This window comes from Narcine bancroftii, chromosome 11 (genome assembly GCF_036971445.1).
Source record: "Narcine bancroftii isolate sNarBan1 chromosome 11, sNarBan1.hap1, whole genome shotgun sequence".
Lineage (NCBI taxonomy): Eukaryota > Metazoa > Chordata > Chondrichthyes > Torpediniformes > Narcinidae > Narcine > Narcine bancroftii.
In genome coordinates this window covers 91,145,385-91,168,337 of record NC_091479.1, presented here as the reverse complement: position 1 = coordinate 91,168,337, position 22,953 = coordinate 91,145,385, and the positions used below count along the sequence as shown (strand labels likewise).

General features: G+C 40.5%; 2 protein-coding genes across 2 annotated transcripts; both read right to left on the bottom strand.

The window, feature by feature from the left end:
• Window positions 1–65: 65 nt before the first annotated feature.
• myf5 (myogenic factor 5) lies at window positions 66–5,189 on the bottom strand. Its single transcript, XM_069902836.1, has 3 exons — window positions 4,449–5,189; window positions 2,515–2,590; window positions 66–401 (listed from the first exon to the last, which is right to left on the bottom strand). Exons 1-3 carry the CDS (start codon window positions 4,950–4,952, stop codon window positions 229–231), a joined length of 753 nt encoding a protein of 250 aa, XP_069758937.1. The 5' UTR covers window positions 4,953–5,189; the 3' UTR covers window positions 66–228.
• Window positions 5,190–21,525: 16,336 nt separating this feature from the next.
• Window positions 21,526–22,953, bottom strand: myf6 (myogenic factor 6). The gene is made up of 3 exons (XM_069902835.1): window positions 22,379–22,953; window positions 22,209–22,302; window positions 21,526–21,945 (listed from the first exon to the last, which is right to left on the bottom strand). The coding sequence occupies exons 1-3, from the start codon at window positions 22,892–22,894 to the stop codon at window positions 21,830–21,832; spliced, it is 726 nt and encodes a 241-aa protein (XP_069758936.1). The 5' UTR covers window positions 22,895–22,953; the 3' UTR covers window positions 21,526–21,829.

Below are 22,953 nucleotides of genomic sequence, written 5' to 3'. Positions count from 1 at the left end.
CACAGTGAGAAAAATCAGATTTTCAATTAAGACAAAGTGCAAATAATGAGATTTATAACAAAAAATCTGTTGTGATTTTATTTAATTATTAAATACAATTATTTTAATGATGGCTAATGAATAGAATGTTTATTTACAAATATACAGTAAAAGATGTTCCTAAATATGGCACAATGATTGATTGAGCTTCATATCTACATGATGGATTTTGTGGAGTAGTTTGTTACTCTAAAGGATGCGATAGACTGGCTGGCTGGCAGAGGAATCACTGATGAGTGGGGATGTGGTCCTTCCGTCCAGACCTGAAAGGAGACCACGCTCGGGAGACGGTGAAATCCGCTCCACTATGTTGGACAGATAGTCCAAACTGGAAACTGCAAGGCCTCGGCTGCTGGGACAAACTAGAAGAAAGAAAATAAATATTTGTTTCAGGATGTCATCTAGGATATCTAAAAGACCAATATAAAGAAACCTCAAGTTAGCATTCAAGCCAATGGTTTTTTTATTTCTCTGACATTGAAGAAGAATATTATGGACAAAGGGAAATTTGCATCAGAAAATCACCATCAGTTTTTCAGACTCCCCAAATGATTCCACTCACCATGTAGCCCTACTGATTCTCTCCTGTAAACCTGTGTCCCACCCAGAGGCCAACCATTTCGATTCCAAGTCACACTCCAGTGCTCACATGTCTGTCCATAGCCTTATATACTGTCTCACCCTGACCACCTGCAGATTGGAGGAACAACACCTTATTTTTCTGTCTGGGCGCAGCTCCAGCCAGATGGCAATAACATTGACTTTACTGCTTTCCATTAAACCTGCTCGCCTTTTCTTTCCCCTCCCCCTTTTCCTGTCTTCCCAGTTTATCTATCCACCCAGCCATCCCTCCTCCCCTTCATTGCTGCGGTCCCCTCTCTCTTTTCTCTACCTATCACCTCCTTGTCTTTTCCACCCCCTCCCCCCACCCATCTTTTATTCTGATGCTCGCCGGCATTTTCTCACATGAAGGGCTCAAACGTCAGTTCTGTCTCTCTGCCTTTGCTACATAAAGGACCCTGTTTGTCCTGTTGAGTTTCTCCAGCATTTTGGTTTTTTTTAACTTCAACCACAGTGTCTACAGAATTTTTCTGAAGGAATTGGAGATCTTTGTCCCGTCTTCCCAATGATAGGCAATGTTGAGTGTGTAATTGCATATTTTGTAAACTTTGTTCATTCTGTTATGCAAAATTGATGCACAAAAGCGTCATTAAATCCACAATCGGCGTTAATACTACAAAACAAGGTAACTACATAGATAACTTCAAATCTCTAATTTTCTAATTCTCTTCAATTATTGGACCACAGAACACTGCAGCACAGAAACACGGGCGCTTCGGCCCGTCTAGTCCGTGCCTAATCCCATCGACCGAAGTATACCCCCCAGATCCAAAGTTAATATCCAAAGTTTTTCTTAAATGTCGAAATCGAACCGGCATCTAGCAATTCGGCTGGCAGTTCGCTCCACACTATCACTACCCTTTGCGTGAAGAAATTCCCATAAAGCATTTCCCATTTTACCCTTATAGAGGTTCTTGGGACAAAACTGGGCAATGCATTTTTGTCTGCGTTTGTGGCTTTTATTTTCTTTAATGTGTAGATTGTGATTCAATGTGCATGCCCTGGTTCATGTCCGAAATTTAATGGGCTCAAGGACCATTCCAAAGTGATGGATAACATTTAAACCGATAATAACGCCTTCCCAGGAGATGTTAAAACAGGACATTGTCCAGGCTTGAGGGACATTAAAAATTCCGTAAATGTATTTCGAAGGGGAGTGAAGAATTCTCTCTGCTCTGCTGGCCAATACTGCTTCTTCAACGAAATCGAGTTATCTTGTTACTAACAGTGGAAGATTGGATGTGCGTAAAGTAATTCCGGCACCAAAAAAGACCCAGAATTTTAAAATACACCAGCTTTAAACCTTAAACATGAAATAGCTTGTTTATTTACTTCAACGTTTTATGAATAATTTACCGTTATCTAAATGCCCTCTCCCCGGTGTTTCTATAATTTATCTTTACTAATTTATTTTTGCTTTACGCCCATGTTTATTGCTGGCATTAAAGTGGGAAAGTTTTTGTTTAAGTTGTTAAAGTGTTTCTGAGGAATTTCAAATGAAACGTATCGAATTCCTTGGTCGCTTTTTAAAAAAACACGTGTTCCTCAACTTTATCTCAACCATCCATGCATTTTCTTTGGAAATGTTCTGCTTTTTCGCCGATCACTGAGCGTGATTTTAAATTTAAAGTGGTGTGTTTCTTCAAAGGGCGGGGAGGTAGGTGGTGGTGGGGACAAATGGGCGGGTGTTCAACCAAGATGACTGTTCCACCATCGCTTTGGAAGACGTTTACAGTGAGTCTTTTAACTCGTTTCTTAACTGTAGGGCCTCTGCTTTGTCGTTTTCACAAAGTTTCAGTGTGATTTCGTCGCTTTCAAGATATAATCTGAATTCATGAAAACTAAAGAACGTACCGTTCTGCAATTCCGAACAGTAAATACGATCAAAATGTATGTTTCTTCTCGACCAAACAGGGCTGTTACATCCCATCTAGGGGAAAACACAAGAAATCAAATAAAGCGTCCTCCATGAATTTCACATAAACTTTAAAATCTCACTTAACTTTTTTTTAATGTCTAAAGTTTTGATTACTCGGGCCATCTGTTAATTAGACACAGTAAGTTTCTTCGCCAGACTGTGATTTTCTCACAAAACATTAGTTATGTCAATATCCCTGCACAGAAATGTGCATGATGTTATCCATGGAAAATGGATTGCATGTCAATGAAGTGAACCGAGTCACTTTACTTGCACCGGGTCAGATTTTCCCATATTAAAATCACATTGGCTCCAATTGTGAAATCTTAATGGTGTAAGTGTTGTTTAAAATAACAGCCAGCGCTGTTTCGGACTCCCGTGGATAAGCAATAGGTGTAGAGGTGGGAATGCCTTCGTCACTGCATCAAAATAGAGCAACGTGTGTGGCAGCAACTTCAGTGAAGTGGCAAGAACACCCGGTCACACATAATGAAACCCAGATATCATCTACGCCAAGCTTTGAGCTACAGCGAGAAAGCATTTTTAACCTCATTTCCAATGTGCTAATGAAGATGTTTAGCTGTAGCTCTCTCTCTCTCTCTCACTTCTTGGTTGGAAGGAATGCCCGACAGCTGCGAAGGCTACTTTTGACGATTCTCACAGCTGTCCTCTTGATTTTCAACACTCCACCGTTGGATTATTTCAAAGCGAATGCTCAGTGGTTGTTCGAGTTAAAACATGGAAAAGGATCAATGTTTTTCTGGAGTGGTTTATAGTGAAATTATATAAATCTTACTTCAGGAAAGCCACGGGAAGTCAAAATACAATTAATAAAAAACAAGAAATAACACGGCTGAATAAACGTCTAATTTTTTTTGTCGCCAAAGCATGAGGAGCACGTTTGATCTCTTCCCCCCCCCCCCCTACCAAAGACTGCATCGTTTGTTTGCAGTTATTTTGATCATGAATCCTTAATTTGGCTAAATGAGCATTTTGCAAAGAATCGAAACTATTCTTGATTAGATTTTAGTAAATATATTTCAGGTTTTTTTTTTCTCTCTTTGGCTCTCCAAAAGAGAGCTGGCTGAGAGGGTGGGGTCTCTTTTAAAAAAAAATTATTGTTCACAATGTGTACTCTTTTTTACTGAATGTAATAACCTTGTTGAACGAATAAATAAAGTTGTGGGGGAAAAAAGAATCGAAACTGATCAGATCAATCCACGTGGGATGAACCTGCAGATGTTATGACATTATGAACAGTTGTATAGCTACTGCAACCCATCCATTTTGGAAAGCCGCTGTTGGGATAGCAAGTCCTCTGTCCTCAGAGGAGGGAAATGGCATGATCAACACAGACTGAAACTGGGGAAAGTTTGCCTTTCACGTCTTGCAATGTTTGTATCCACAAGTTTCTCTCCAGGAGTAGAAAGTGTAACTAACTATCAACCTCAGACTTTGTTACAAGATCAGACGAAGCAGCTTTTGTGAATAAGCTTGCAATCGATATTTACGAATTCATGACTATCAGGTTCTCTTTCGAGACACGAAGAATAAAGCTTTGTGAACAAACGTTTGAAGTGAGGATTGATGACCATAGCCAAAAGTGTTGGTTTTGCATTAATTCTACAAAGAACGCAAGAGCCCCAAAGAAAAGTTCCAAACTCTGCTTATTAACCGACAGGAATGAAGGTCTGGATCTAAAGTCGGAAGGACTACGGTTCACCTTTACGACACAAAAGGCTATTCGTCCCGTCCTTGCTGTACTTGCAATAACGCTAGTTTCTATTCAGATCTTAGGAGCGCGCGTGTGTCTGGCGGCTTGAAGAGGGAAGGCGAGGTGAATAAAGCAATTGAGTAAACGAGTGCTCACCATTCCGTCCGAACAATTGGATGTGGGGCTCGCCGGCTCCGAATTGCCATTGCCCGGAAGGCTATAATAGTTCGCCACCTGTTCCCTGAGAAGCTCCTGCAGGCTCTCGATGTAGCTGATGGCGTTTCTTAGAATCTCTACTTTGGGCAGGCGCTGGTTCGGGTTGGCGCTTGTGCATCTCTTCAGAGTTTCGAAAGCCTGATTAACTTTCTTAAGTCTCCTCCTTTCCCTCATCGTCGCGGCCTTTCTCCTGTCGGTGTTGGAGCTTTTGCGTTTGCAGGCTTTACAAGCCCACACAAGGCAGTGCCCAGCCTGGTGGTGGCTATTGGGTGCTTTGATATGCTCCTTTTCATTAGTTCCTCGGGACTGAAGCTTGTGGTCCCCAAACACGACCGCACAATTCTCGGCATCGTCTGCAAAGTCTGTCTCTTCGGGCGATGACAGGCAAGAAGGATCATAGAACAGATCGGAGGGAGAAAAGTGGCAGTCGACCATGATATCCATAGAGGCGATTCAACCGTTCAAATGAAACTCGAGATTTCCGTGGACCGACGGATCAAAAGGCCAACGTGTGTTCGAGTCAGAATAAAGTGCCTCCGGCTCGAGACTGAAGAGCTCTTTATATACACACGATGAGATCGGTCACACCGGTGAACATCTAGTCCTTCCCATATGTCATTAACCCCAGATCCGTCCCGTGGGTATCTTTTGCTGGGTTGGGAATGTCTCCTCCCACAATTCAAACAGAATATTCTGCGGGGAATGAGAGAGTTCCAGAGACAACCAGAGGAATCGAAAAATTAGAGAATTGGAACTTTAACTGCTTTTAGTTTACAAATAGTATTTATCCACTTTCCAGAATATCTCTTTGTAAGTCGATATACAAACGTCCTGGAGAAACTCAGCAGGCCACAAGGTGTCCATAAGATGCAAAGCCGTACAACCAAAGGTATATATATATATATAGAAGGTAAGTACTTGACGAAAGGGGTCAAGCCCCAAATATCGGTTACATATCTTTGCTCCCTATCGATGTTGCGTCACCTGCTGTGTTTCTCCAGCACTTTCGTGTATTGCACTACAGTCTTCAGACTTCCCTTTTTAAATCTCTTTGCCATCGGAAATTAAGGGACATGGGGGAAACGGCAGGTCCGTGGAGAAGAGCAGTTGAATGGCGCAGCAGGCTGGACGGGCCGGATGGCCGACTCCTGCTCCCATTTCTTGTGTAAGCTTCTATAAATGTCGACGTCGTTAGCCACCCCGTGTGAAATTGGCCTATTGCTTGGTTACAAAATAATTTGTTACGTGAAATGCTCCAGGTTTTTATTCGCGCTGGTTTCCTGCTGTATCCTATTAACTTCTGGTGCATAATAATTATTAAGTTTTTAATTTTTAAAAAAATACAATGGATGGTGGTAGGGTTAATGCGCTTGTTACAAAATTCCACGACTATTTAAAGGACGGGATACCGATCAGAGACCATAATTAAGATCTTTCCAGCAATGTAGCCAGTGGACACAATTCCTTGTTTTAATTTCTCTTTTCCAGCCTATTATAAATATACTGACGCATTAACATCCTAGCTAAAATCTTCTAAAGTATTTGTCTTTTTGGATTAAATCAAATAACTGCGGGGATTAATTTAGAAATACAAATTTTTATAGTGTGCGGAATGCGTTCCTTCAACCGTGTAGCAACGTTGAACACTGTGAGTTAGATTAAACTCCTCGAATGTCCCGACATGTGCAAACTGTAAAACCACATTTTAACTGCTCTTTCGGGTTTGCGGATTTTACGGTTGAAACGAATTCGCACCGTTACAGATGCGTCCCAGCTGAAACGTTGCCATCTCCTTAATAGGTGCAAGATTCTCCTGCAATAATGTGGCGGGAAAATTCGCCGAGGTGACATTTCTTTCCCCAAAAGTTTGAAGAGGCGGGTAGAGAATCTCGAGGTGGTCCTCAAAAATCGGTAACAGGGCGCATTTTGGGAGTGTTTGTTTGGTTCGCAGCAGGTGAAATAATGTTGAAAAGATATTCAACAATAAGAGATTGGTTGCCATTTGCGAGTAAGTGGTGGCTTTATTTGTGGGAGTTACTGATTTGGTGTATTCTTCTGTATCCAATTTTAAACACTTCGTCATGAAAACCAACTCGTTCTCCACACCTCAGTTTTGAAAGCGATACTGGAAACTCAGAGGTAATTAATGAACAAATACAAATAAATGTGATCACAGAGTAGAGAAAAAAATCAGATTAAATCACAATTTAAATTTCGTATTGGAATTATTCTCTCTAGAAAATAATTAGCTTCTTCATTCTTTAAATGTTTACACAAAATCCTGAAAATACTCCTTTGGGACACGTTTCCTCCTTATTGAAGGAAGGACCTCTTTACTGAAGCTGTTTGGTGTGTTTTTCGAAAGGGATTATCAAAACAACTGCCAAAAGGAAGCAGACAACAGCAATAGAACAGTGAGCTTGAAGCTGGATGATGCAAGGCCAAGAAGACATTGAGGAATTCGACTCCTTTGCTGGGTTGGAAATTGAGGAGGTAAAACTCCAGCCAAGGCTTCCCCACCGAACCATTAAAATCGACTCTTTCTACCTGATGTACCTTGGCAATCAAAGTTTAAATTATATATTGGATATTCATGAAAGAACTACATTTGTAAAATGGATACTTCTTTCATTCTTTTAATGTTTAATTCCTGATTCCGATGTGCCTTTGCATTATAAAGTAGTTTCGGCACAGAAACTTCGGGTCTCAAAAAGACCTTCCCTTTGGGTCCACTACACTTCTCACTGTTCACCAATCATGTAAAGTAAGATAGTTATGGCAGTGTTATTCCAATCTGCGTGGGGGGAAACGTGGAGCAGAGATGATTACACCTGTCAAAATATTTGCGCACTTGCATTTGCGACCCTATTTCATGTTTCTTCGAGGTACACGTTTGCCTCCCACTTTCCATCCAGTGTAGACAATACCAGTGGAAAAACAGCTGAAGAAGACATTGAGCGTTGTTTCTCTAATCGTCTTCCAAGAGAGATCAAAGTGGGTTAATTGTCTAAGCAAGGCCACAAAAGGGTAGGGGTTGCAGCATTTCTCATTTGAAGGGCTTGCATGGATAAGCAGCTGGCATAGATGGGAACTTGCTTGTGGCAGAGATAACACATTTCGCCGAAGTTCAATGACTACTGAAATGTTCGGCAGGAGGTGACGCTCGCTTTTTCTTCCAAAAAAAAATTGTATCTGAATCATACAATCAATGTATTTAATCCGAGCTCTCATCTCACTAGACAACAAGAAGACTCTGGCGGTATCCATCATCCAAGCCGACTTGCTGTATAAATGTGACTTGAGTGGATCCTGTCAGTATGGCCGGAGAACTCCTGGATCAGCCAATTAAGGTGAAACCCGATTCATTTGGGGGCTGACCTGACTTTTATTTTTCCTGAGGAAATATGTGAATTTATTAAACATTATAATGAGAGATAAGGGGCGAAATATAACTTCTGCTCTGGTAAATTTCCACATGACACAGAAGAATTGAAAGGGCACTGTCACTCTCCTGCAGTGGACTTAAAGCAAATTCGGGTCTGGAAATGCAGCACTTGGGGTTTATGGTAGCAAAGGCGTTGATTCCTCCGTGGATTTGCAGATTTATGTAGAAAATGCTAATAAAATATTTGCCGCAACCGTTGAAATTGCCGATGAAAACCGTAAGCCAAGACCCGTGAGTTATCAAAACTTAGTTACTGCCTAATTACTTTTCCCCCACTCATTAATACTTCAACTTTGCAATAGGTTGACTTTGGTTATTTGACATGTAATTACAGAAAATCCTTCTTTCGGAAGACAAATAAATAGTCATTTTTTAAAGATAAATATTTAAGGCTGGACTGTGAAAACGACGCCTTCATTATTTTTTTAAACACCATTTCCATATGAGATAAGATCTTCAGTTCGCGTTCATTAGTTCTTGAGCTGGTAGTTTTGCAACCAAATCCCTTTGGAAATAACTGATTAAATCCCACCCTCTGATCTCAAGAACGTTATTGGTAATCTCAGTATGCGTGGGATATATTTCTTGACGTGCCAAATAAGATGGTAATCGTCTTAATTGTTTTCAGCTCTTCCATTCGAGAAAAAAAATATTCCTTAAAAATGTGCGTCAACAGATTGTTTTATTTGAAGTTATTGAATGCAGATTGTGTTGACTAGTTGCATGTGATTAGTTAATCAGGAATTGTGTGGCAGTTTCATTTTGTGACATGCAATGAAAACCTAAGAGGAAAGGAGTGGTATCAGCTCAAATCGTAAGATCCGGATGCATTTTCTGAATTAACTTGAAGGGCCACGGGGCAAAACAAGTCCTCTTATTTCCAACTGGAGAGACCTGGCTCCAAATTCTAAATACTGGATATTTTATGATGTGCATCTTCTGGCCTACCGTGACCACTGCAGAACTTGCCAGGAAATTCATATTAATAATTGTCCTGGTTTGCTTATTCCTTTTCGGATTGGACACCTTTTCCTCAGAACCCATTCAGTGCATTTGAAGTGGTGCGTTGGGTCTAGTATAAACGTCCCGCTTGAACGATCCGTTTAGCATGAGTTTATTTATTCTACTCAACTAAATTCCGATAAATATATTTTCCTAAACAACAGTAACCCGAAGCTGTGATCTTCCGTTAAATTAAGGAAACAGTTTAAAGCGATTTCGAAAGACAGTCTCCGTCTTAACCTGTCATTTTCCGACCTTTATTCCAAAGTACTTGCGAACAGATCGCTGAGCCCAATAGTTAATCAAGCGACGATGGATGATTGCGTTAATATCGTGAACGCCTGTTAAATGTTATTCGTGATGTCCAAAGACCAGTAAGCATGCCCAAGTTGAACAAATGTTGTAGACAAAGTGAAGAGCTTGCAAATATCTTACTGCGTGGCTGCCAGCTTAACGTGGCATTTAGCTCCCAATTGGAAGCATGACTGGAAGGCACGAGGGCGTTGCAATGATATCTATACACGGTTCGCAAGGTTTTTCAAAACTGGAGCGCCTATCATTACGATTTGCATTGCTGTTAGACCAAGTGCGAGCACATTTTGTGACTCAAATTCTGACTCACTGAATAGAGCTCTGCAATTAATTCTTATGAATATTACAGAATGGAAGGAGGCCATTCGCCCCTGTGTGGGCTCAACGATAGAGTCAATCAGTTGCACTCACCAAGGTTTTCCATGTTGTCGTGGAAACGTTTCCATCTCAAACATTCATCCAAATATTTCCCTTTAAAAGCTTTCAGTTAAATCTTGCTTTTTGAAGCAATGTACTTCAGATCACAGCATCTCGACAACTAGATATAACTTTTCCGCTTTGTGGCTCATATTCTCTCACCATCAACCGTCTTATTCAGTAAATGGAAACATTCAGAATTTTGAATGCATTCCAGGGCATTTAAATTTAACTCGAGAATTAGATCTGTGGTGTGATTATCGTGTATTTAACTTGTTTCCTTGACGGCATTGGCCACAATCTCCAGTTTCTAAAGATTTAGCTTGATTTCATCCTACTCTACCCATCTGCTTTTTTTAACACTGATGTATCTTTGAATCAATTTTATCCTCCGATTTCAAAGATGAGCCTACTTAAGTCCACAGGTTGCTCTGCCTTCCTGTTTCACCCATTTGTGTTTCCTTTCAGAATGACCTCCACTAGCTAGCTGCTTATTCCATCTCTCAACTTCAAGTCGCTGGTAGATTTCTCCCAACTGCTAGCAAACTCTTGAATGTCCCCATTGGTAAGTGTGATGAACTTCGGAAGAAAAAAATAGTAACTTGGAATGGTGAAAGATTGCAACATCCTGCTGTACATTGCAACATACTGAGTCTAAGGAGTGCTAGCACAAGGTGCAATAGGAAATCAGGAAGGGAAATGGGACGCTGACCTTCATTGCCAGAGGGTGGTGAAGAAGGCTTTTAGTACGCTGGCCTTTATCAATCATTGCATGGAATATAGGAGTTGGGAGGTGATGTTGAGATTGTATAAGACGTTGGTGCGGCCTCATTTGGAGTTCTGTGTGCAATTCTGGTCGCCTAATTATAGGAAGGATATAAACAGAGTGGAGAGAGTGCAGAGAAGGTTGACCAGAATGTTGCCTGGGTTTAAACATCTGGAGTATGGGGAGAGATTGGACAGATTGGGTCTTTATTCTTTGGAGCGTAGAAGGTTGAGAGGGGATTTGATAGAAGTATTTAAGATTATGAAAGGGATAGACAGAATGGATGTGGATAGACTATTTCCGTTAAGAGGAGGAAAGATTAAAACAAGAGGACATGAGTTAAGAATTAAGGGGCAGAGGTTTAGAGGTAACATGAGGGGGAACTTCTTTACTCAGAGAGTGGTAGCTGTGTGGAATCATCTTCCGGGAGAAATAGTGGCGGCGGAGTCAATTGTATTATTTAAGAAAAGGTTGGACAGGTATATGGATGAGAAGAAGATGGAGGGTTATGGGCATTGTGCAGGGAGGTGGGACTAGAAAGGGGTGTTTGGTTCGGTGCGGACTAGAAGGGCCTAATGGCCTGTTTCCGTGCTGTAATTGTTATGTTATGTTATATGTTGAAAGCAGGGAAGTTCTATTGAGGCCACACCTTGAACACTATTTGATATCCTGACTTGAGAAAGGATTTACTAGCCTTGGAGGTAGTGTAGAAGAGGTCCACTATGTTAATTCCAGAGATGATGGGGATATTCTATGAAGAGAGCTGTCCTTGCCTGCCATTATACTCGTTGGAGAAAGGTGGGGGGGGGGGGGTAGAATTTGAAGAAACATATAAAATTTTGAAAGGAAGTGATAAGATGAAAGATGGAAAATTGCTTTCACTGGGAGAAGAGACGGAACAGTTCAGGGAAATAGATTTAAGACAGAGACTAAGAACAATAGCTTTTCCCAAAGAGCAGTGAATCTGCGGATTTCTCCACTCAAGGAAGTCGCAGAGGCTATCTCATTAATATATATATATATTTACGACACAGGTTGAATAGCAATACACAGTTGGGGAATTAAGATTACAGAGAAAAGAAAGATAAATGAAGCTGAATACATGGTCAGATCAACCATAATTATGTTGAATAGCAGAGCAGACTTGATGGGCCTCCTCTTGTCATATTTCTTACATTATCACTATATGCAAATAGCCTGCTTGAAAATCAATTGCTCCTCATCGTTCCCTGCATTCTCTTCCTAACTGACTTTGATTCTTAACAACAATTGTGGTTTTAATTTCATGGATTTAGTTTTGCCAACAAGTGGTATATCAAACCAAACCCAACACCCAACCCCAACCAACCAATTTTCCCTTGCAACCGCTGCAACCGTGTCTGCCTGTTCCGCATTGGACTTGTCAGCCACAAATGAGCCTGCAGCTGACGTGGGCATTTACCCCTCCATAAATCTTCGTTCGCGAAGCCAAGCCAAAGAAAGATGCCAGTGTGTTGTAATAATTCAGAACCATTTCTTAAAACCATTGAATTTGTTAACTGCACTACTACAAGAAGCAAGTTCCTTCCATTTCTACGCTGCTGAGTTTTAATACACTGTTTTATTATTCCAGTGTCATGGCATTCAGAGTCCATAATTTGGTTATTCTCTAAAAGAACATAAATTATATGTTTGGATAGATAGGTGATTAATCTGATTTATCTTTACTGCCAAAGTGGTATTGGATCAGATCTTTAGAAAGAAAAGGTACATGACTGAATTTAGTCACACTGCATATAATTTCCAACAGCGACCTTGGTAAAATGTCAAGGTTTCCAATTTGACTCTACTGAACTAGTGGCATAAAATAGTATAGCTAGATTCAAGGCTATAAAACATAAACTGACTGCTTTTAGCTTGAATCTAGAGAAGCAATTTTATTTCTAATTTAGTAAGTGAAATAGTTGTATGCAAATTGTATATCTCTGAAAGAACGCAGTTAATTTTGCTAAAATCTTTGGCCGAGTACAAAGGTTTGTATTTAACAGTTCTCTAGTCTTCCATTTCTCCAGTATATATTAATATTGGCACCGATTTACACTGTTATAATTTCAAATTCCAAATCTATTGATCAACTGCAATAGTTATGCCAAAATCCCATCTATATTGAGATCGCTGATTAGTAATGGCTTCTTCCAAATAAATTACTGTATAATAGTTAATACTGTGTAAAAGTCAACCCCCTATTTTTGACCCAAACAATCTGGTATTTTCCACCTAACATGTGTAAATGTTGACCCTCATATGTTTTGCCTCAGGCACCTGCCCACCAGAGCTACCGAACACCCTGAGCACGATTCTAGCCTTGTCCCCGGCCGCCCACCCATCCAAGCTCCCAATGTCCCTTCTGCGTGGTCTCAGCTCAGCCTCAGTCACCCATCTATTTGAGCTCCTGACACTCCAAATGCAGAATTACCATGCAGTCCTGGCCACCCACCTGCCCATCCAAGCTCTCGACGCCTCAAATGTCACAGGCACTTACCATGGTCAAAAGTAGTATTTATGTAATAGTCGACCCCCTAAATTTTACCCTAAAAATTGTTCCACGAAATTTGACACATATGGTCATGAATGTGGCCTGTGAAGGCTGGAAGTTTGGTATAACTGGAACTGATTGAAAATTTCAAAGGTTATTTTCTCCTCCTGAGGAGCACAAATGTTTAGGTCACTGCATTGCAATGCAAACTAACCCTAATGTGTGGCTTATTCCAAAGACATTATCATAATCTAATGCTGCTTTGATCTAATTAATTCAAGAATTAGGAACCATGGAGTATTTGATTTATTCAGATTTATTGCCAGAGTACAAACATGACATCACATACAACCCTGAGATTCTTTTTCCTGCGGGTGAGGCAGAACTATCACTTATTGGTAGTGCAATAAAAAAACTGTACACAACATTCAAAAGTAAACAAATAAAGAAATGTGAACAGATATTGAATGTAAACAACTGATTGTGCAGTACAGGGAGAATAAAAACATTAATTAAGTGCAAAAGCAAGAGTCCTTAAATGAGTCCCTGATTGAGTTTGTTGCTGAGGAGTCTGATGGTGGAGGGGGAGCAGCTGTTCCTGAACCTGTTGGTTTGAGTCTTGTGGCACCTAGACCTCATTCCTGATGGTAGCAGTGAGAACGTGTGTGTGCTGGGTGATCCTTGATGATTGCTGCTGCTCTCAGATGGAAGTGTTCCCTGTAGATGTTCTCAATGGTGGGGAGGGTTTTCCCTGTGATGTCCTGGGCTGTGTCCATTACCTTTTGGAAGGCTTTATGCTCAAGCATATTGGTGTCCCTATACCAGGGCATGATGCAGCTGGTCAGCACACTTTCCACCACACCTCTGTAGAAATTTGGCAGGGTCTCTGATGTCATATCAAAACCTCTGCAAATTCCTGAGGAAGTAAAGGCACTGATTGCTTTTTTCTCGATGCAATTAGTGTGTTGGGACCAGGAGAAATCCTCTGAGATAGTGACTCCCAAGATATTAAATTTGCTTACACTGTCCACCTCTGATCCCCCAATGATCAATGGATGGTACACCTCTGGTTTTCCCATCCAGGAATCAACTCCTTGGTTTTGGTAACATTGAATGCGAGGTTGTTGATGGTGCACCATTCAGCCAAGTTTTCAATCTCCTTCATGTATATTGCCTCATCACCTTTTTTTTTAATACAACCCACTACCATGGTAAAGTTGGCAAATTTGTAGATGGTGTTATTGTCGAGCCACACAGTTGTAGGTGTAAAGTGAATAGAGTAGGGGGCTAAGAACACTGACCTTTGGTGCTCCTGTACTGATAGAGATCGTAGAGGAGATGTTCCTACCAATCCTCACTGATTGAGGTCTGTAGGTAAGGAAATCCAGGATCCAATTACACAGAATTAATCCTGTGGCGTTAGATCGATTGTTTTGTACTAGATTTTGGCATGAGGTTGAGAGAAATACCTTGCAGATCTCGCACGTTTGCAATTTCAACAACAGTTTGGATTTTAAAAACTTGAAAATAGTTGTAAATGATTAAAACTCAAAATTCAATGTCAGTATCTTAATTTAATGCTTTAATAGTCGGCGGGCTGTTGGTGACTCGTGCCGAGTAATGCTCGCAGGCTATGGGCAGCTGCTGACTGTGGTCAGGGGACTCGTATCAGGCTGTGGGCTACTGAGACTGGCTAAAGGGGTACCAGATATCAGAACCGAGATGTGAGAGGGTGCTGAAGGCGCTGAGGGCTTCCTGATCATGTCAGAGATTTGCAACTGGAGCTCAGGTTGCTGGTGGTTTGGACTGAAGGCTGTTCTGCTGCTAAAATTCAGAAGGACTGGAGGCGAATCTGCAGACACAATGACTCTGGGGGAAATTCTCTTTTTCTGATTGTAAGGTGCACTGGAAGATTTCTGCTGAGGGGGAATCTTTGTCTGCCTTATGATAGACAAAATGAAATTTTGTGTAACGTCACATTTTCTGTTTTATTACATGACAATAAAATAATCTTGAATCGATTTATGTGTTTTAAAGTTAGTATTTTGACCTCAAGTATTGTGGTCTTTTGTGGTGTTCTCTAGGTATCACCAGTCAAGGATTATTTTTATGTGAATCTTCAAAGAGTTTGGCCCTGCTTCCATAGATTCATTCATACCTTGCAGTTACTACGAGATCAGCTGCTTACCATTTGGCTTTGGAATGTTTTTGTGCCTGGATTAAAGCTACCTTTCCTTCAGTAGTTCACTGTTCAACAACTGACGATGATCGTCATAGAGGAAGCAAGATTATAGGGAAGCATGATTGTGTGATTGGATTACGTGTCAATCTTTTGACCAAGCGTATTCAACTTAAGAATGTTGAAAATTGTCCTGCTATTCTAAGAAATCAGGATGGATCTGTCAGTGGGACCTAGCTCTCTACCCAATCCATGTCACGCAATTCCTGGATCCCTGAAAATCAATAACAATGTGTGAACCTGCTTTGTACGTGATTAAATATTGATGAATTTAGATGAAATCAACAGGAAACTAGGGAACAAGATCAATCTTATGAAAGAATGAATTTGCCCAACTCCTGGGAAGGCGAGAATAATCGTATATAGTAAAAGGACAATGTTGGAGAAACTCAGCAAGTCAAACAGTGTACTTTTTTTGTTTTGCCAATAATCATATATAGTTCTTTTAAACAGTTGGCATCAATGTGGCAGTTGTAGTTGGATTTTGTCTTTTGATCTAAAAACAACAATCTCACTGAAATTTATGAGGTCAAGGACAGCCATTCATCCCACTCTATCTATATCAACAGAAAGGAGCAAAGCTGTACAGACCCATTTTCTACATCTGATTCTCTAGTCTTGCAAAAAATAACCATTAAGCAGCACGACGAGAACAACCGAGAGCGTAACAAAAATGGAAAAAGAGAGCAGGAAACACTCCAGCAGGACAGTACCTGCTCGAGAAAACTGCTCAATCTCATAGCCTTGTGTATATCATACATTCATAGACATGCAGTTACTGCATCATTTGATGGAAGCATCCAGCTTCTTCCCTGCTGCCATCGGATTCCTGAATAATCAATGAACCAAAGACACTGCCTTATTTTTTGTGCATTATTATTTTTAATTTTTATGTTATTGTTGCATATTATGAATGTTTGCTCTATGACGCTGCCACAAAACACCAAATTTCATGACTTATTCATGACAATAAATTCTGATTCTGATTCTGAAAAGGACCTTTGCCCATTTCAGTGCTTCTTTACAACGCCCTGCCTGGCTTGGACTTCAAGATCAGGGGAAGCTTTGACCTCCACATTCACCAAACTGCCACAGAAGCATTAACATCATTCTCATCCGACTGGAATAACAGCCAACACCTGTGACGTGCCTATAGATCTATTATCCAGATGGAAAGTGTTCTGGGAGAGATTTGCTGCTGGCCCTGGCTCTATAATATAGGTTTCTAATACCAGAGTAGGACTTGCCCTGGCCATGGATGACGTGGTTATCAGGTCCACAAATGCAAGATGTCTAATTCCCAAATCTCCCCATTCAGATCTGTTGCGGAAGAAATCTTGCTTCCTCACCTGAGATCTCAGGATTCCAGTGAGTGGGTTGACAAGATAGACATAGAAAAATTAGGGATTTTAAGTTATAAGAAAGCAGAGTGATCAGGTGAATAAAGATTCAATTCTGACTCCTTTTTGGAAGAGAGTTTCATGGCTATATCACATTCTGAGTGATATTCATTCTTCACACCTTTTTAAATGTTTTATTCATTATATTGGCTCTCTTATAATTTTATTCACCTCAGTAAATCTCTCATTGTCTCTTTTTGTTTTAAAGAAAACAAACTCATCTTGGCTGATTTTTCCTCTTTAAAATATTCAAGGACGAGCAGCTGAAGTATTTTGCATCTTATAGACCCAAAATTGTTTTTAATCTCTTTATCCTTATTCATCTCCTTTAACTTACATCAACTTTAGGTGGATAAGCTCAAATTAAAAAGCATTTGCAATTCTCTCAGCTAGCACTCAGACTCTCTCTCTCTCTCTCTCTCTCTCTCTCTCTCTCTCTCTCCTGTCTTTCTTCTCCTCTCCCATCCCTGCAGTAAAATGTCTTTGTTATCCAGCTTTTCCTTGTTTTGATGAAAATTTATTAACCCATAACACTAACTCTATTTCAATCTTCAGAGATGCTGTCCGACCTGCTGAATATTGCATTAGAACATGATCAATTAAATAGAAGTTGGATTGAGACATTCAGTACCTTGTGTATGGGTCACTCTTCAACGAGATCATTTCTGGTTTTTTACCTCAGCGCCACTTTTCAACCTCACATCCTTTGATTCAACTGAAGATCCATCTATCTTTGCCTTCAGTATGCTCAGCAACTGATCTATAGTCCTCTTAGGGAATGAATTCCTTCTCTGTCCTGAAGGGCCAACCTTCTGTAACTCCTGATTCTATGGGAAAAATCATTCTTCATCCACTCTGTTGAACTCTGTAAGAATTTCACATTTCTCAATGATATCATGTTCCATTCTTTAAATTTCAAGAGAATGTTTGCCCAATCTGCTCAACCTTTCTTCATAAATAAACCTTTCATTCCAGAATCTGATAAATCTCTGCTGCATTGCTTCAATTATAATTGTATCCTTCCTTAGATAGTGAGCCCAGAACTATACACATTTCAGAAGCACTTTTCCCAAAGCTCTGTATAATTTGAGCAAGGGGTCTCCACTTACGTATTCAAAACCTCTTGCAGTGAATGCTGAATTTTTGACTTCCTGATTTCTTGCTGAATCTGCATATTAATGTTCCGTGATTCATGTGCAAGGATGCCCAGGTTGCCGTGACAACCAATAGTTTTCAAAATCACTTTTCAAAAATACTTCTCGTATACTACAACAGAGAATAACTTCACATTTTTCTACATTATATCTCATCTTCTGTGTCCTTGCTCATTCATTTAGTGCCTCTCTTTCCTGTTTGAAGCCGCTACACATCCTTCCCTTAAACCAAACTGTCACTCAATTCAGTATCATCAACAAACTTGGTTATATTGTGCTTGACACCTGCCCCAATGCGTTCTACATGCCATAATCTCTAAAAATTATCAATTTATTTCTACTCTCTGCTTTCTGGTCATTACCCAGTCCTCACTTTGCCAGCATATTGGTTCAATAATCTCATGTGTGGCACCTTAATTGAGGCCTTCTTTGATCAAATACATCATATCAGTTGGTTTCTTTTGATCTGTTTCGGATGGATTTTGGGCTGCTGTCATGAAAATCACCGTAACATTTTCTAATCATGTACCGTTTTTTAGGTATAACCAACTTTTTGTGATTTCCTGTCATATTTTAAGTCTACTTCAAGCATACGAAGCCATGAATTGCAGCCAGTCATTGAAAATTCATTTTCTGCATTTGCACTTGGACTTCATCACTGATGATCTTGGTGCAGTGACGGACATGGTGAAAGGTTTCATTGGGACATTAACAAATTTGGTATCAGGGCAAATGGGATCTGTCAATGCTGGCTGACTATTGCTGGCCACTGACATGAGAGGCACCAGATGCTGAGTACAAATGAAAATCATTTTGATGTCAGTTGAATTATTGCAATGTGTCAGCATTATTATGCAATTAAATATGCTAAATTCAATAAAAGTTAACTTAAGATTTCTCCAATTTCCTACATGAAGCAGAAAACTTGACATTATCTTTGTGTTAGCTTGAAGTTGTGTATCATAATCCCCAATTTTTTTTTCAGGAAGCAACATTTAAAAAAAAATGTTGTCCAGAGTAATTTGTCTGGTATTGCAGCTGAGCTGACTGACCATTAAATGGTTTACCTCCTTTTAAAAACAATTGTATTAAAAAAAAAGGATAATGGTTGCTATTTTATCTCCTGGTTCTCTTAATAGCCCTAGATATATTTCATAAGACCTGAGGATTTATGCACTTTCAAATGTGCTAAATCCAGTATTATTTTTCCCATACCTGTTTATGTCACCACATGATTAACATTTCTCCTCAGTCAGAATGCTTGCTTCATTTTTTTTTCTGTCCTGATGAGGTAGACATACAATATTCATTACAAGTAATACTCATGAATTTACTTGTGTCTGCCTGTCCCGCATCGGACTTGTCAGCCACAAACGAGGCTGCAGCTGACGTGGACTTTTTACCCCCTCCATAAATCTTCGTCCGCGAAGCCAAGCCAAAGAAAACAAGATACTTTTGATATCTAATTCATCCTACTCTTTCTAGAGTTATCTTTTTAATCTATCTGAAAAGGAGCAAGCATCAGATCTTGATAACTGGCATCAACTTGCGACTCCAGTGGCATCAAAAAAGGCACGTCTTTATGGGAAAACTATTTAAGCTTTACATTAGACCAAAAAGACATTATTTCACTTCAATTATGTGGTTAGCAGAATTAATTATCATGGCTTTAAAGGGGCCCATGAATGCAAAATTTATGTTGATTAGTTCTCAGCATAGGGAGTACAACTGCTGTGGTGTTACACAAAGGTAGGGGTTGGGACATGTGCACGACTTGTCTTGATATACGAATACATTGGATGGACGAACAGGGCAAATTTGAAAGTTTGCAGTTGATATAAATTTTGAAAATGTGGTAATCATCAAACACAGTTGTAACAAACTCCAAGTGGGCTGATCAACTTTAATAGGAACTTGATAAATGATGTTAGGCAAATGCTAGGTAGTTAATTTTGTTTGTATTAGGGAATGGAATTATGAACCAAATCATGTGACTTTAAATGAATTAAGAACAGAGAGAGTTGGAAGTGAATGTACACACATTTTTGAAGGTGGCAGAATCAGTTCATAAAATTCTTTAAAATCCATGAAATCTTTGGCTTTATAACTGGAAGTACAGAGCACAAAAGCAAGAAAGTTACATTTAGTGTTAATAGGTTGTAGTTAATTCACATGTGATATACTGCGGCAATTCAGTTACTACAATTCTGGAAGAGAACAAGATCAAATAATAGGTGAAGATGACTTTTTGGAGAATGTTTTGAGAAATAATTATCATGAGATTGGCAAAAGCAGTAGCTGTATCCCATTGTATCCCAGGTTCAGAAAAAAGTTGATTGAAATGTAAAAAAAAAATAAAGCATTTTGTCAGAATAAATAAGTAGAAGCTGTTTCATTGCAGAAATGTTGGTAACCAGGGAGCCTCGATTTAATGCAATGGTTACATTGAGAGGAAAGTGGATAATTTTTATATACTGTAGTGAATTGTTAAGGTTTTTACAGATATCGTCTCTGAAGATGGAAGACTCAACTATATTTCCAGAAAGGAAACACATAAGATCCCCAGGAGGCATGACAGGTAGACTTCAAGTGAGAGAAACCAAACTAAAGGACATGGTTCAAAAATTAGGAGGGGGCCATTTGACGCTAAGGTATATTAGAATATAAAAGTTGGAGAATCTTTCGAATGTTCTACCCCAGGAGGTTGATTACTGGTGGGTTTTTATAGAAGAAGTAGATACAATTTTGAAAGATCAGGGAATTGAGGGGTTCTGGGGAACTGGCACAAAAGGGGAGAGGAGGCTTGGAATGCAATTTTGTGCAATATTGTCTATTATGTCCTATTACATGACAATAAAGGAAATCTTGATTATATTGAATGGAGGAGCCGATTTAGGGGCTGCTGGCCTACTCCTGCTCCCATGTTCTGATATAAACAGGATTTTGATATGATCTGGAGTAAAGGGGACTAAAACATCTTGGTGGACAGTGTTAAGCCATATTGCCTCGCACTCATTGTGGTATGAAACTGAATTACAAAAGTATTTCTGGCTCCTAACATCAAAGGCACCTTTATCTTAATTGTTTAGCATTTGGAGATCCTTCCCTTTTTCTGGTCTTTGATGCCGGTGGATGGTTTTGCCCAAGCCCAAATCTATGCTTCTTGACGATCCTTGGGATGATTCAAGCTAAGAGTGGGGTGAACAATCCTTAATGTAATCCTACCGGTTAGCAATCGGAATCACAGCACCTACTGAGCAAATGGAGTGTGCGGGAACATGGCTGAGGAATTACATGGATGAACGATTCATGCCCAGTTTTACATTAGAATGAGTATGGGATATAACACGAACAACAGATGACATATCCTATAATAATGTAATACCAGCACTTGTCTTGGGCTGAGATGCGCATTCCCTTCTGGGTTTACCTTCCTCCAACGACGAATGCATGGGGAATTGCAAGGCTGCGGACATGGAGTGGAATCAGAACCAGTAAGCGAATAAAACACAGGTTGCTTCCTGCAGGAGCGAATGCAACATTTTTTGCAACTAAAATCTTGAATAGTTGAATGTACATCCAATTAACCATGTCAGACTCTTGTCCGGTGAGCTTTGGAAGGCCATACTGAGATCTTTCCTAGATCTTGTCTGTTGGAGCGCAGTTTCCATTGAAGACTGTGTAATTCTGTACTACCCGGGGCATACTTTAAACGAAGACGGCGCCCAAATAGTTTGAAAACATCAAATGAAGGACTTTATTCCGATTTTACAATACACATCACTTAAAACAAACATCTTATAAAATTATGAAAGGTCAAGCAGATTTTTTTTTTAACAAATATATTTACAACGTCGTATGTTATTCCAGCCGTTGCTTTAGAATTAGCCTTGGTCGAATAAATCGTTTTTTGGCCTTTTTCCTTCTACTCAGGGGAATGACTTGCGCTAAATATCGACATAATCGGACGATATTACAGTAATTTGTTCTGGTACAACACCGCAAAGCGTCATCGGACAAGCAAGTCCAAGAGGGGCAAACTTAATCAGTCGAACTTAACATTTGCAACAATTACTGAGCAGCGGAGTCTTGGTTATACAGCGGAGTCGATTCGTCCGTAGAGATACTGTCTACTATTGAGGTCAGGTAACGAAGACTGCTGGTTCCTAATGATTCCAAGTTATTTCCTGATTAAAAGAAACCCAACGGAAGAAATCAGTGCTGGTTGTCAGAATATGCGTTTTCAAGATTATCCCTTGTGTAAAATTGCCCAAAACCGAACCGCCGGTGTGTGTTGGGGGGTGGGGAGGGGGGGGGGGTGTTCAAACTTTGACAGCAAACTCATAAACGAATAGACATTTCTCCTCAACCACTTTATTCATTTCCCACCCCCTCAACATGGTAAACAACACTGTGATTTCTCCAGGCGATTGAGGAGGAGCTCGTTTACCTTCTTTGTGGAGTTTCGCTGGGGTGTTGGAATGATCGGACAAGTTATCCCAACCTGGACAGGTGTTGGTTCCCCAGCGGTCCGCAGTTCCTACCTATGAGTGAAAGTCGAAGATATTAGACGCCCTGAATGATCTGAGGGTCAGAATGCGACCGGCTCTGCCCGCTTACCATTGAGTGGGAGCCGTTGCAAGGGTCCACGTTCTCCTGCAGCTTCTCCTGCCGGTCAAGGCTTTGCAACAGATCTTGGAGTTTCTCGATGTAGTGAATGGCACTGCGGAGAATCTCCACTTTGGGGAGCCTCTGGTTAGGGTTTGGCACCGTCCTGCGCTTCAACGCCTCGAAAGCCTCGTTGATTTTCTTCAGTCTCCTTCTCTCCCTGAGAGTCGCCGCCTTCCTTCTGTCGGTGGTGGCCGATTTCCTCTTGCACGCTTTACACGCCCAGATCAGACACTGCCCGGGGCAGTGGGACTTCAGGCCGGGCGGCGCGTACACGTGCTCCTCGCCGCCGCTGTCACAGCCGGGGTCGGGTGGGCCAGCATCTCCGATAGGGGACAAGCCGTCCTCGCTGCCCGGGTAGAGAGGAGACACGGCGGTCCCATCCAAGTGTGGAAACACCAGACTTTCACCAACCAGGTAGCGCTGATCGTGACAGTAAAAGGGATTAGTTTCAAACATCTCCATCATTCTCGATCCTGCGCGTTTATGGAGATATTTGTGTGCGAAAGACAGAGAGGGGATCAAAA

Bases quoted from the DNA above. Each gene is read 5' to 3' on its own strand.
- myf5 (XM_069902836.1), bottom strand. From the start codon at position 4,952: ATGGATATCATGGTCGACTGCCACTTTTCTCCCTCCGATCTGTTCTAT. The intron at 2,591-4,448 runs GTGAGCACTCGT...GTTTTCCCCTAG, and splicing joins CCAATTGTTCGGACGGAATG to ATGGGATGTAACAGCCCTGT. The intron at 402-2,514 runs GTACGTTCTTTA...TCTTTCTTCTAG, and splicing joins CTGTTCGGAATTGCAGAACG to TTTGTCCCAGCAGCCGAGGC.
- myf6 (XM_069902835.1), bottom strand. From the start codon at position 22,894: ATGATGGAGATGTTTGAAACTAATCCCTTTTACTGTCACGATCAGCGC. The intron at 22,303-22,378 runs GTAAGCGGGCAG...TTTCACTCATAG, and splicing joins GCAACGGCTCCCACTCAATG to GTAGGAACTGCGGACCGCTG. The intron at 21,946-22,208 runs GTAAACGAGCTC...TCTTTTAATCAG, and splicing joins AGCGAAACTCCACAAAGAAG to GAAATAACTTGGAATCATTA.